Genomic DNA, 15540 nt, shown 5'->3' on the forward strand with positions numbered 1-15540 from the left:
CATTACTTGAAATAATTAACAGGAAGTCAAAAAAGGAACCTTAGCAAATACTAATTTGATTCTTTTAGTTTAATGATTGCTAGCCAATAATTATTCATATTACTTTAGTTTGTTCTACAGTCAAAGCCATTTTCATTCTATCCATCCTGACTTTAATTTTCTGTTCTTTAATACGCAAACCTTTCTATGTTAGAAACAAAAATTGCAAAACTGACTCTCTAAAAGCAGGTTAAATAAAATGACTGCAGGATTTTGGTTGTATTGTAGCATATAATTTCTTCAAGCATTAGATTTGCAAAATAATTTAAATAAATGTAACTTGTTTCATTTTAAGCCCATGTTGTTAAAAATCTTAGATCAGACTGAGTCAATTTTTATTATGTCCAAATTGTTCTAAGAGAGCTTACTTTTTATAGATGATTATTTTGTAAAGCAAATTGTTAAAAATGTCAATTGTCAGCAAAATAATAAAGCACAATTACCTTTGAAGCGAAACTTGTACTTTATTTATGTGATACACAGTATTTATATTGGGCAGATTTAAAAAATTTCAGTACAGAATAAAATCTGACTTAAGAATGCAGCTGATTCTACAATATTTTTCAGGAGCATATAAACAAGTTTAATCTTTTGACCATGACAATTAATGTGTTGAGTAAATGGTATTATACAATGAATTTTATTATCAGTCAAATATTTTTATTTTAAAATTTTATACGTTTCCCACAGTAAATTTGTTGAATATTAATGTCTTAAAATTCAAATGACTTTAACGATTAAACTTATGTTCATTTCCTCCAGACCAGGGATATAAAATTGTGGTTTTCTTTCTAACTCAGGAATGTCAGCTCTTAGAAAATAGATGCCACATTCTATATAATTTTTCTGATGAATATGTGGTTGTGCTGTTACATAAATGAATTTATGCCATGGTGGTGATCAGCACCAGATTGTCTTCTGTATGTTCCTGTGGTATTGTTTTTGTATATGCCTATAGTGACCACGCATTTACCTAATCAATAGTCCTGAAAAGATTTGGCAATTAATTTTAATGGCAATAGCAGAAGAAAACAGACAAAATAAAATTTATTACTACATTATCTGTAGACTCAGATCTTTAGAATAAAATATAAGAAGAGAAGGATGCTGGCAAGGAATTAGGCAAACTTAAAAATATATTATTTCTCAAACATCAATACAATGATGGCTACTGTCATTTTGTCTAGAAAAACTAAATTCATAAGGTAATGAATGCACTGTGGAAATGTCCCATAATTTTTCATTATCTGTGCAGACTCACTGAATAAGAAATAAACCCACATATTCTGTCCTGTACCTTCACCTCTGTGGCAGATAGTGTTTTCCTAAGAAATTATACCACAACTATATCTCACTGAAAGGATGTAAGATGGATTCAATATATCCAATGAGCAGCCATTTTAACATTGTTTAGTTCTGTCATGTTTTTCTAGCACTTCACCTTATTTACCCTCTAATCACTAGCCAAGGACAGAACCAATTTCTCAGAGGTAGCTGTTGATAATTGCTTTAAGACTCCCTTCCCAGTTTGGTTTGTAAACAAGTTAACCTAATTAGCCCTTTGTGACCTTCATGACATAGACCCTATCAATGTGGCAACCATCATGTGACTCACCCACCCATCTGCCTGCCGTCCATCACTTAATGTCTGCGTGTAACTGTCCCCTTCCTTTATGATGAGGTGGAGCAGACCACCACCTAATGACCTTTATGACCTTCCCCCATCAAAGGGAAAGTTTAAAAGGCATTCAACTTCAAATAGCAATTGCCATTACTTTGTTAAGCTAAGGTCTGGTAATGCGGCTCCTTGAGCTATGGTCACTATGTTTCCTAACTTTGGCCCCTTTCCCTACCTTGGGGAGGTGAATCTCTCTCTAATTTACTTTCTAGCCATTGCTTTGCTAAGCTATGGTTTGGCTTTTGTGACTCTTTGAGCTGTGGCCACCATGTTTTCTAAGCTTTGTCCCCTTCACCTACCTTGGGGAGGTGAATCTCCTATCTCCTCTCTCTCTTTAATGTACTTTTTAAATAAACTATATTTTCCAATCTAACTTCTGTGCAATTTTTTGCTTCCTTTACACAGCAACGATTGCATTCCCTTCCCCTCCCCTGTCTAACATATTGAAGGCCTGACATAACATATTGGAGGCCCTGCTGGGACTTTTTTACCTAACATTTCCATACAAGATGTTCTTATAATACAACTTTGACACTCCTTCCAAGGAGAAGTGGAGTCCAGGTTTTCTTCCTTTGAATTTAGGCAGAAGCAAGTTACTGCTCCAATTAGTAGAAAAGATTATTCGTGATTTCAAAGTTGGGGCCAAAAGAGGATATAGCTCCTGTCTAGATCCTTCAGTTTTGGGACACTTACCTTTGGAATTCAATCACAATGTTTGGAGCAAAACTAGCTCTAAGGAGAAAACATACAGAGAGTTACATACAAAAAATAATTAAGACCTCAAACTAGCAACCAGATTCAACTACCAGATGTGCGGGTAAAGGTGTGTGTTAAGATGATTCCAGCTCTTTCTCCTGGGGAAGATGTAAATACTTTTGCATCTTATCATAACTGAAGGAACAGAGTTTAAAAAAGCAACACTCTTAATATATAAAAATCAATATCTTAAATTGGACACTGCACTAGAAACAAAATAAGGATACATTTAATTAAAACTAAATTAGGTAAGAAAGGAAAACAATGGAACATGAAACTTTTGGGATAAATTTAAGTAATGAGAGGATAGGAGTCATAAAATAAACCATTATAGTAAATATAATACTAGTAGACTTAGTAGCTGGTGAGCAATTTTTAGAGTGGAAGGGGAAAGTTGCTTAATTAGATACTAGCTAAAGAAATGTACTTTAGGTAGAAAGGCACAGGTGGGTTTAAAGTTTTTAAAATAATAGGAAAAGAGGCTCTACACAAATTTTTTTTGTTTGCCCTATTGCAATCATTCTACTATACTATCTCATATAGTCATGTGAAATAGTAATTTTGGTAATAATTCACTCCACATTTTCTCTGAGTATACTTTCATGTGAGGTATTTTTCTCTCATGGAAACCCAGTTTCACAAAACTGATTTATTTGAAAAAGTAACATTTTTCATTTTATTAAACTCTCCAGTTGGGATTTTGGATTTGTGTATCTTTTTTCTTTTTTTCTGCTGATCTTTGCCTTCTCTCTGTCTGTGCTACTATTAGGAGTATACATGAATAAGATTTGTGTGTCTTAAAGATTAATTGACCTTTTAATCATTATACAACTTTGCTTTTCATTTCTATCGATATTTCTTGCCTTAACTTCTAATGTGTTTGATATTAACATAGCCACACCACTTTCTCTTGTTTACATTTGCCCTGTATGGTTTTTGATCTCATCCTCTTATTTTCAATTGCTCTATTACACTGAAATGCTTGCCTTGTACTAAAAGTTTAAAATTGGTTCTGAAGGTAAGGATGCCCACTTTCACCACTTCTATTCAACATAGTAGTGGAAGCCCTAGACAGAGCAATCAGGTAAGAAAAAGAAAGAGTATCCAACTTGGAAAAGAAGAAATAAAACTATCTCTGTTTTCTGATGGTATAATCTTATATCCAGAAAATCTTAAAGATTTCTGTAAAAGACTTCTGCCTTTGGTAAGTGAATTCAGTAAAGTTTAATATTTAGCAAATGATGTCAAATATATCTACAAGGAGAACTATAAAACACTGAAGAAAGAACTTGTAGAGGACACAAACGCATGGAGAAACATCCCACGCTCATGGACTGGAAGAACCAACATTAAAATAACCATAATACCCAAAGCAATCAACAGAGTCAATGTAATAAAACTTGGATAAAATTTTATATGTGCCAAATTTTGGATAACTGTGCCAATGTTTTTTTTCCAGGATATAACTCTGAAAGATACTTATCTTAATACTTTTTATAAAAGAAAATGATGTTATAATTTCCTTGTTGAATGTAAACATTTTAAGGTTTTCAAAAATCTTATAAGCATGAATCAGCTCGATACCTGGTGGATTCTAAATTAGGGACACTAGTCTAATCAAATATACTCATCAAGTAATGGGAATTACTGTTGTGGTTAGGGAGATGTAAGTTGAGGATCTTAGAATCTGACTCCTTTTCTCACAGTTCTCTTACCACAGGGCCAACTCTTTAGATCTTTTTGCATGCTCGGGCAAAAATAACATAGTCAATGTCTTTCCTACTATTGCTCTTGACACAGGTGAAGTGATTAGGTTCATCCACCTCGAATACACTGAGGTTCTGTGTATTTGTGCTTGTGTGTAGGACAGGTGATCTCAGTGTACTTCTCAGTTGAATACTTCTGGCAAAGAGTTCCACTGACTTCATCTATATGTGTTTGCATTTCTGCCTGCACAAGGATGCCACTAACTTCTGGTTAGGCCTTTTTTTTTTTTTTTAAGGGAGCCTGAAACAGAGATCTAGAGTTCTGGAGTGCTGGCCTTGTTTTACTAAAGTTCAGAACAGAGCTTTGGACTGAGATATAGACTCTTGATCTACAGAGTGATTGTGTTCTAAGACCCATTTTAATCTGGCGTATACATATGTTCATAAGATTAAGCAGGGATTTGAGACAAAGTCTTAGTTAGAAGTTTCTGGAAGCAGATTAAAAATATATTACAGTAGTATATGTTTAATAGGATTCTAATAATCAGAGCCATCTAATTAATTTCAAGGTCATGATCCCAATACTGAGACTGTAATTTAAAGCCAGAATGTCAGAACATAGGCATGAGAGGTGTTTAAATATGTCCTATGGTGCAAATTGATGTGAGAAGATGGGCAGATTTTGATCCTATTTGAAGCAGTTGCTCAGTATCAGTGGCTATCTTTCTTTTATTTCAAGGGAAATATTCCCCGCCTTATACATCCAAGGCAAGAGAATATTATTTTTTCACTCAGCGGAATTTCAAAGCTTCTGATGTTCATTACTATTACCATTGCTTTGCCTTTATTTGTAAATATAACACTTAAGACTGACATATGAAGAAAACTAGAGTAATGCTACCTTGTTTAATCTCTTCTCCTACTCCTATGTCTGCATCAGTTTTGCATATAGGTATCATTAATTTTTCTTGTTTTAACTTAGGTATTATACAGTATACTGTTCAGCTGAATAGTTAATTTAAAACTTATTTAATCCCATTTTGCAAATATATCATATATAATAGCTACATTCACGTTGGTTTTGATTATGAATATTTAAGAGAATGTCTTGTACAGGTTTCCTAATTCAGATATCTCTTATGTGATTTCAGTACGTGAAAGCTCTATCATGGATGCTCAACCAGGTCATGTTGATAATAATATGTTCTTCAAAGTTGTGGAAAGATAACTCCAATTTGATCTCATCTTTTTTCTCCTTATCAGGACATACTATCTTACATAAACTGGCACAAATTATGGTATACAAAGTCTATTCCATATATTAAGAATTGTTTAGGCAACTTAATTTTTAAGGTCAGTAAAGCAATTAAAAAGTATAAACATTGATACACTAAACATGCTTTTGTAGAAAGAGAGAGAAAGAGACCTGTGTCAGCTCATATTCTTCCAAGTAGAACATCTTTTCTCATTTCGCCCCCAACCACTATTACACTACAGCCTGAATGTCAAAGTAGTGTAGTGAATTCAACCTGACTTGAAATCAGAAATGTAGCTTCATCATATCCTACCTATAATATATTGGCCAATGTACTCAATCTTTTTCTTTCTATATATTAATACACTTAAAATATTTACAGGATGAGTGAGGGTATTATTCAAGACATTTACAGAGAGTTGGACATATCATTGGCAGTTCAAGAGGGGCAGTTATTTTCAAATTTAAACCAACAGTAATAATTTGGAAGGAGGTCTTACTGTTATTTCAAAACCCACTTTTAATATCCAAAATAAGTAATTCCTGAGTTTGTAATTTAATATGAGGTTTTTCAAAAACTCTTCTTTGATAATTTGGACTTTGTTTTTTATGTTTGTTAGCCTGTAGAAGTAATTCTTTATTTCAGTTACAGTAATTAAGAGAGAATGATCAGTGGATAATTGTTTTCCTTGTTTTTCTTTGTTGATAAGCAGTGGAATACTTTCAATATTTTAACAGCTACTTGCCACTAGCATCAAACTGTAACTTCTCTAATTTTTGAATATTTTCTTCAATTATTCCTTTGATCATAATTTCAATACTTATTCCTATTTGTAGTTCTTAATTTTTTTTCTATTTCTGCTGGTTGGGTAGCTAATTATCTTCTTAAATTTTTCAATTACCTTTTGTGTTAATGTCAATAGTTGTCTTATCTGCACTTAAGTTTTAGTGTTCAAATTTGCTCTTATGCATCTATTCTGATTTTAAGCCTATAATAAGTGACTTTATGTTTACATTTGTTTTAAATTAAACACATACCTTTTAAGTGAAGTTCCTCTCTCATATAACATAAAGAAATAACTACTATATCTTACAAGTAATTGATTTTGAAGATGTTTCCATTTCTTCAATTCTGATTAATCTTCACTCCTGTTGATATCCTCCTTTCTGAATTATTTTAATTGGCCTGGAATGTGTAATTTGTTTGTTTGTTTACTTTGAGTTGGAGTCTCACTCTGATGCCAAGACTGGAGTGCAGTGGCATGATCATGGCTCACTGCACCCTTGACTTCCTGGGCTTAGGCTATCCTTTTGTAGACTTCTGAGTAGCTGGAACTATAGGCATGTGCTATCAGGCCAGGCTAATTTTGTGTGTGTGTGTGTGTGTGTGTGTGTGTGGTTGTGTGTGTGTGTGTGTGTGTGTGTGTATGTGTGTACATGGATACGAGATCTCACACTGTTGCTCAGGTTGGTCTTGAATTCTTAGACTCAAGTAATCCTCCTGCCTTGTTCTCCCAAAGTGCTGTAGTTACAGGTCTCAGTCACTTCACATAGCTGATTTATTTTTATTATATTTCTGCTGTTGGTTTCTACTTTTTGTTTTGATTCTTGGACTTAAAATATTAATTTTTATAACTTTACATTACAGAAAGAAATAGTACTATCTCTACACAAATTAACTTGTGCATAACTTATATACCTTTAAGTGTTACTATTTTCTTTTTTATTTTCCTAGAAGAATAAAGAAAAGACTAGGTCAGAAGTAAAGAAAAACTTAATTTCTTGAAATAATATTTCTTAGTTTCACAGAAAACACCATGTATCAACTTGATTTGAAAGAATAAGGAGTTTGATAAAGATGAAATCAGGACGCATTGTTAAATATTGAAAAGGTTAATCTGACTTAATTGTAGGCAGGAAGACATGAAATAAGTTAGAAGCCATAGGACACTATCCATGGAGCTTTCTTCTTTCAATTTGCTTGAATTCATTAAAACTTCTATTTCTTTGAGAGAAATACAATCCTCTTCACAGAGTCATGGAAAGCTTGCTTCACCTGCTTGTTCCTCAAGGTGTAAATGAAAGGGTTCAACAAGGGAGCCACAGAAGTAGTGAGAACTGAAACTCCCTTATTTATGGCCACTTCATCCTTTGCTGAGGACTTGATATAGATGAAGATGCAGCTTCCATAGGCGATGGACACCACAGTCATGTGGGATGAACAGGTGGAAAAGGCCTTTTTCCTTTGCTGAACTGAAGGGAATCTAAGAATTGTTCTGACTATGTACGAGTAGGACAGGATCACACAGACGAGGGTAATAATAAGCGTGAATATAGCCACAAGTATAACCATCTGCTCTATTACCCAGGTGTCTGAACATGAGATCTTTAGGAGGGGACCTGCATCACAGCTAAAATGATCGATGGCATTGGAGTCACAGAATTCAAGCTGGAGGCCCAAGCTAAGTGGTGGGACAATGATCATCAAACCGGCCACCCAACAGCCAAAGACTAAAAAGGCACACACCCTGTTGTTCATGATGATCATATAATGAAGGGGCTTACAGATGGCCACATAGCGGTCATAGGACATGGCTGCCAAGAGAAAAAATTCTGTGGCTCCAAAGAGAATAACAAAGAATATTTGACTTGCACAAGCATTGTAGGTAATGGTATTGTCCCCAGTTGATATACTGTACAGGAATCTAGGAATGCAGACTGTGGTAAATGAGACTTCTAAGAAGGAAAAATTTCTGAGGAAAAAGTACATAGGAGTTTTAAGGTGCTGATCTACCAACGTGAGGGTGATAACAGTCAGGTTCCCCGTTACACTCAACATATAGGTGAGAAATAGAAAGATAAAAAGCAGAATTTGCAGTTGTGGGTCATCGGTCAGTCCCATCAGGATAAAAGTTGTTATGACTGTGTGATTTCTCATCACTGACTTTTATCATTTATCTGATTCTCGTGTAAAAATCAAGATTTATGTGGAGATAAATATTTGAATCCTATAGTAAAAGACTGTGTGTAAACAAACCAGCTTATATTTATTTTCTCCTTTTACAGCATTTTCACAATGTTGCCACAATCCAATAATCTTTCTGAATTTTACATATGCTGTTTACATATGAACAGTAGATGCTTCCTTAAGAATTCATGGTTTTGTAAAACCATTCAATTTTCCTTTACCATTTCTTGCCCTTCAGAATATACAAATGTAGTTGATTGTAATTCATGAATTAATTAGATTTACAAATAGGTTAGAGAATAATGATGTCATTTCATAGTAGCTTAAAAGTTCTTTGTCCGAGACATGCTAAGGATGTAGAACATATCCAGATGATTTAGAGCATCAGGTCTCTTAAATTCTTATTATCCATCGACTGTTTTAAGGAAAAGATGCATTCATCCTGAAAAACAAACAATATGTGACACTGGACCCTAAGCCTTTCCTTGTTCTTTATATTCTTCTTTGCTGGTACTCCTGACACTCAAATGTACCTTTAGATGGTTTGATTTACAATTATTTTATCCACAGTGTGAGAAAAAGTTGCACTCTAGGTATTTACAAAAGAACTATTCTCACATGCTTTCATTTGATAGTCAATTAATTGACTGCAGTTCCTTTTCTCTCAAAGTCCCAGAAGCTAATCTACATCTAATATCACTAAATATAGTCTTTTAGGCTGCATCTTTTCATGTTTTTAATTCCTTCAAAAAGACATTAGTGTCTCCTTCTCATCTCACCCCTGCTCAATTTGTGTTTTAACCCTCTGTATCCTGACTTCCACTCCTGCAGCTTTCCAAATACCCAAAAGGACTTCATTGCTGTTGCAGTTAAGGACACACAGTTTTTATCTTGACTAGTATTGCCATAGAATTTAGAAAAAATAGTTCAATCATCTTTAAATGGGTTTCATGCCATCATTCTGATATTCCTCCTAGATGCAGACCTCTCTTTTTTTAGTCTCCTTTCTCTTTATCTGTGAGATATTGGTATTCCCCAATAGTCTATCTTCAGGCCTCTCATTTCTTGTTTTCTTTTTGTCATTCTTGCTCTCAACTTCCTGAGGGTGATTTTCCCCAGTCCAATGGATTTGATCATCATTTATGTGATGCATTCCAAAGACCAGATTTAGTCCCCATAAAAGCATTGGAAAGTGTACAACACAAGCTGCACGTTCCACGTACACCTCGCTTACTATGTTCTCAAAGTAAAATCATACTCCTTCTCCAAGCCTTGTCTTCTACCAGTGTTAACAATCTCTTGATATAGATTAATAACTTTGGGGTGGCCTGCAAGACTCTTCATTGACAGGACCTTCCTTGGTATTCCCATTTCAGCACTTGAAATTTTCTTACCTTACCTTCTCATGAGTTAAATTCCACCAACACTGACTACTTGCAATTTTTATATTTTGTGCATGCTCATTCCCCTGCACAGGCTAATCTTTTGACCAATGATTGTTGATTTGCCCTTTGGGGTTCTGCTGAGGCATTAGTTCTTCCAGGAAATTTGTATTTACCCACACAGAGAATGTAAAGTTATGTTCTTGTGTTTTTTTCCAAGTACCTGTTACTTTCTCTTTTCTGGAATAGATAAGCTTATAAAAACATAGAAAAAATATAAACACAGTGCAAAATATAATAAAAAGCAAAATCAAGTCTGTAATCCCAGCACTTTGGGAGGCCGAGGTAAGGGGATTGCCTGAGCCCACGGGTTTGAGAACAACCTGGGAAACTTGGCAAGCCCTCATCTCTACAATAAATCAAAAACTTAGCTGGGCATGGTGGCACGTGCCTGTAGTTCTGGCTACCTGGAAGGCTGAGGTGGAAGGATCGCGTGAGCCCAGCAGGTTGACGCTGGGGTGGCTGTGAGTGTACCACCGTACTCCAACCTAGATGACAGAGTGAGACTCTGACTCAAAAAACAAAAATAAAAATAAAAAGTAGAGACAATATATCATATATCCTTGTTTTCTTTTATGTTTGATATATATAGGGTTCTTAGCAAATTTATAGAAGAAATAAAACAAAATTGTCTATGTACCTAGAGTAAGGTATATTTCTTAATGTTCATTCCTGTCAGTTGACTCAAAGTTCTTATTTTCATATCTATACTGTCATTTTGAGACAATCTTCAACAAAAGGTCTAATATTTCTACTTCAAAACTCGGCACATCTATTTCTAGTGCCTATTCCAGAGTTTTTATTTGGTGTGTGAATTGCTCTTACTTTACCCTTAATATAACTCCCTATCTGCTGCTGTTTACTTCTTTCTGATCATCACTCCCTTAACCTCTTATTTCTTAGGTGTTTAGAATTTTTTAATTCTTTTTTATGAATTTTTTTCTATACACTATTTTCTGTTTTTTTTACTCTCTGCTTTCCTTTGTTTTTTAAGACTGAAACTACCTACTGTGTGCCTAAGGATTTATTCCTTTTCTAAGAGAAATTTTTAATTCTCTTATTTCACAAAAGTCAGATGGGGCTTGCATAAATTACATGTACGGATACATCCAAAATGTCCAAGAAGGTCCTGACATTCTTAAGATCTTTGTATCTTTAGGTTGACTTGAAAATAAACTCTATGAAGAGGAACTTTGTCCTTGCTCTGTTGTATTTTCTGTTGCTTCAGAATCTTTGCCCAACATAGCATGTGTATAGCAATTTTTGAATGAATGGGCTAATGTACATTTAATATTATTTTAACTTAATTTGTATTTTTTAAAATCAACTTTTAAAAAGTTTCAAGTAATACTGATAGCTAAAAGGCTCACACTGCAATGTCAAGAAAATTAGAATTTTTCTAATTTTCTGCTATATCCAATGACTATTACCAAGGTAGAACCTTCATCTTTGTTTAAATAATTTATAGTCCTACCTATATCTTAAAATCCATTTCTTTCATATGATACTTCCAGTACATTTATTTACTGATATAACTTGAAAATAATTAATGAAATACCTTTTCATATTCATCATATTAATTCCACTAATCTTTTTGTATACATATTGAAAGGTTCAATTGGCTGTCCATTACTCTGTCCTGTCTTAAACCAACCTTAGTGAACAGTGCTTTTAGAGGAACAAAAATACTTAGCATAGAGATAAATTACTAAATCTATGTTTTGTAAGGGAGAAATATAATCTGGAAGAATTATAGAGTATGAAAAACGTCTTTGCCTGGCCAGGACTCTTCCTCTTTTCTCTGTCTCCCCGTATATCAGTCCAGCTAAAACATCACAGCATTCTAAATTTCTTATGACAGCACTTTTGATGCAAAGAACACAATTCTACAATATCTTTTTTTTTTTTTTGGCAGTAAATTGAAATAAGATGCAGGATGAAGTAAAGGACACATGGGTAGAAAAAGTTTAGTTTCTTTTTAAACTTCTCTTTTCTGGTGATTCTGCTACTCCCAGAGATGTAATCATTATTAAAATTTTTTGTTGCATTGGAATTCTCAGGAATTTGGAATAAGACACAGTGAAAAAATAGTGTGGCTACTAAGCTTTCTCAAATGTTCTAAAAAATTACTCTTTTTCTTTTTCTTTTTTTTTTGAGTTGGCGTCTCACTCTGTCACCCAGACTGGAGTGCAATGGCCGCTCCCGGCCACTGCAGCCTCGACCTGCTGGGCTCTGGCGATCCTGCTGCCTCAGCCTTCCAAGTAGCTGGAACTACAGGCGTGCACTACCACGTCCAGCTGATTTTTTTTTATTTATTGTAGAGATGAGGTCTTGCCAAATTGCCGAGGCGGGTCTCGAACCCACGGGCTCAGGCAATTCACTCACCTCACCCTCCCAAAGGCGCGGGATTACAGGCTGAGCCACCGAGCCCGGCTTTTATGTTTTCTAAATGGACAAATAAACAGTAATAATTTTGAGAATACTAGGAAATTCAGAACACAATTAAAAGATGAGAAAAAATATTTGCTTACTAAATATCTGATAAGGGGTTAATATCCAAAATATGTAAGAAAAAATATATAACAAACAAAATAGGGGCCATTGCCTTGTTAGACTCTGTTGTGGCCACGTGCTCTTTGAGCTATGGCTGTTGCCATGCTTCCTGGCTTTGGTGACCCTCCCCTACCTTGTGGAGGTGAATATTCTCTCTCTCCTTCTAACTTACTTTTAAATAAACTACATTTTCTTATAAAAATATTCAATTTAAAAATGGGCAAAAAACTTGAATAGCAATCTCTCCAAAGGAGACATGCATACAAATGACTAACAGGCACTGTATATAAAAAGGTGCTCAACATCAATAATCAGGAAAATGTAAACTAAACAACAATGAGATATAATCTCATACTTATTAGGGTAGTTATTCCATAAAAATAAAACAAAAAGCAAACCAAAGCAAAAATATAACTTTGGATGAGTATATTGGAAAATAGAAACCCTTGTACTCTGTTGATGGAAATGTAAAATGGTGCAGCAACCATGGAAAACAGTATAAACAGCTTATCAAAAATTTAACAATAGAAATACTATATGGTCTAGTAATCTCATCTCTGAGTATAAATGCAAAAGAATAGAAATAAGGATCTCAAGGAACTGCCTGCACTCCCATGTTCATTGAGCATTATTCCCAATAGCCAAGATATGGAAGTAACACAAATGTCCACCAACAGATGAATGAATAAAGAAAATGTGGCATATATATATATACAATAAAATATTTTTGAGCTTTAAAAGGAAGAAAACCTTGCAATATATGACCACATAAAAGATGTTATGCTAAGTGAAATGAGTCAATTAAAGATGGACAGATACTGCATACTTCCACCTATTTAAAGTGTCTGAAATAGTCAAACTCATAGAGGCAGACAGAGTCTTGGTTGCCAAAGGATAAAGGAATGGGAAGATGAGGAGCTGTTGCCCAGTAGTTATAAAATTTCTGTTATGCAAGATTCTGTTATGCAAGATGCTAACATGATGCCTATGGTTAGCAACATTGTATTATGCTCTGGAAAGTTTGACATGGTAGATATCATATTAAACGTTTATACAAAAGCTTAAAAATTCTCAAAACTGGAAAAAAAGCCCAACAAGACAAAAACTCATAAAAACTGAATTGAAACATGAAAAACTTTGGGGAGGCGATGGATATATTTATTGCTTTGATTGTGATGATTCCATGTGTAATTGTATGTCCAAACTTATTAAATACATATATTTAATATGTACAGTTTTACATGCAAATTATACCTAATTAAAACTGTTTTAAAAAAGAAAGGTATATACTGAAGACCATAAGACTATTTAAATGTGACTTCCACAATTATGACCAGGCTGTGGCACATTTTGCAAAGTAGCATTTGGCCCCACACCCACTGGTTTCAGTCCCTTGGGAATAGGTTATTGGTGAATGACATCTATGGGCATTAGTTCAAGACTATCATCTGGAAAGGAGAGAGAATGTTTCTTCTAAACGTCTTAAACACAAACTTTGGCTAATCATTGAATCTTTAGTTTACCTCTTTCTACCTTTAACCTTCCCCTGTGATCCTTTACCAAACTTTAGTTTTAACCAGCCTCCCATCTCTTTTTCTCTCAGAAACACAATGGCACTTTTAGTACTTTTTTCAAAATTTAGTTTTAGATTGCATTGTCAAAGGGTAAGTATATCTTCTTTTTTAGAAGACACATTGTAACAGACATAAAGTTTGTCATCACTTGTGTTCTCCAGTCTCACATTCCTAAGTTCCCAATTTTCTTTTGCCTGATTGTCTGAGGTATTATTGGTTGTGTTCATTTATAACGTGGAGTGCTCCACTCTGACATTCTCTTGCTCCACTCTTCTCAGGGATGAAGCAGCTCTGGAACCTTCTCTTTCTTCACCCTCCTGTTAGAGTGCAGCCACTTAATTCTGTGCCAGGATATGCTTTCATCTGGCTTTTGGGAAATACGAAGCAAGCTATTTAAAATGAAACTATTCTACCCATTGTCTACTATCAGCCGGATACCAGGCTAGGCTCTACATTTTAAAACTCACTTAATTTTTACTAAAATTCTCACTGTAGTATTTATTTAACACTTTGCCTTCTTTTTGCAGAAATACCTGCATTTGCTTAGGTTATTTAATATTATAATTCTCTGAACTCAAAGATTTAGAGTTCTGGGACACAGAGCTATTAAATTTTAGCCAAGCAATAGGCAAGTTGGGTCAGATACTACTAAAGAAATTAGAAATTAGAATAGATATCCGAAACTATCCACTTGAATGTTTAATCATATAAATCCTTAGAACTAGAGAACTTCTCCCAGGTTTGATGAAAGAGGGAAATGTGAATAATAAGAGAACTACAGTGTTGCTGCTTTGCAGATAGAGGAAGGGGGTCAACTGTCAAGAAATGTGGATGCCCTCTAAAAGCTGGAAAAGGCAAGAAAATGTGACTTTCCCTAGAACCTCCAGAAAGAAATGCAGTCCTGTAGACACTTTGATGTTAGCCCAGTGGGACCGTTTCACACTTCTGACTTAAGTAGTCTAAGATAATACATTTGTATTGCTTTAGCCACCAAATTTATGGTAATTTGTTGTGTCAGCCATTGACAACTAGCTACAATGAGTATTTTACTTTTCTTTGAAGTGACAAAAATGTTCTACAATTATATAGTGGTGATGGTTGCACAATTTTCTGAATATGCTAGAAACCATTAATATGTACACTTTAAGTTTTATAGTATGTGAATTATATCTTAATAAATCTGCTTCAAAAAGAGAAAAGAAAGAAATTAGAATAGTTGCAGTATAATGGTCCAGTATTTCAGAAGTATATTAATGTTTGAGAACTACCTAGGCAATTAAGGAAGTTTATTGTCCAAACTAGACATCACCACCTATACCATCCATCAGTACTGTCCTTATATCATAAACAATCACCATGCCAGGCTCGGTGGCTCAGCCTGTAATCCTGCGCCTTGGGAGGCTGAGGTGAGTGGATTGCCTGAGCCCGCGGGTTCGAGACCCGCCTGGGCAGCGAGACCTCATCTCTACAATAAATCAAAAAATCAGCCGGGCGTGGTAGCGCATGCCTGTAATTCCGGCTACTCGGAAGGCTGAGGCGGAAGGATCGCCGGAGCCCAGCAGGTCGAGG

At 34.8% G+C, this 15540-nt stretch overlaps 1 protein-coding gene across 1 annotated transcript; it reads right to left on the bottom strand.

The window, feature by feature from the left end:
- Positions 1–7433: 7433 nt before the first annotated feature.
- LOC103269841 (olfactory receptor 6C2) lies at positions 7434–8372 on the bottom strand. Its single transcript, XM_008067395.1, has one exon. The coding sequence runs from the start codon at positions 8370–8372 to the stop codon at positions 7434–7436; it is 939 nt and encodes a 312-aa protein (XP_008065586.1).
- Positions 8373–15540: the final 7168 nt, after the last annotated feature.

This window comes from Carlito syrichta, unplaced genomic scaffold (assembly GCF_000164805.1).
Source record: "Carlito syrichta isolate Samal-C Ts95f unplaced genomic scaffold, Tarsius_syrichta-2.0.1 Scaffold309503, whole genome shotgun sequence".
Taxonomy (NCBI): domain Eukaryota; kingdom Metazoa; phylum Chordata; class Mammalia; order Primates; family Tarsiidae; genus Carlito; species Carlito syrichta.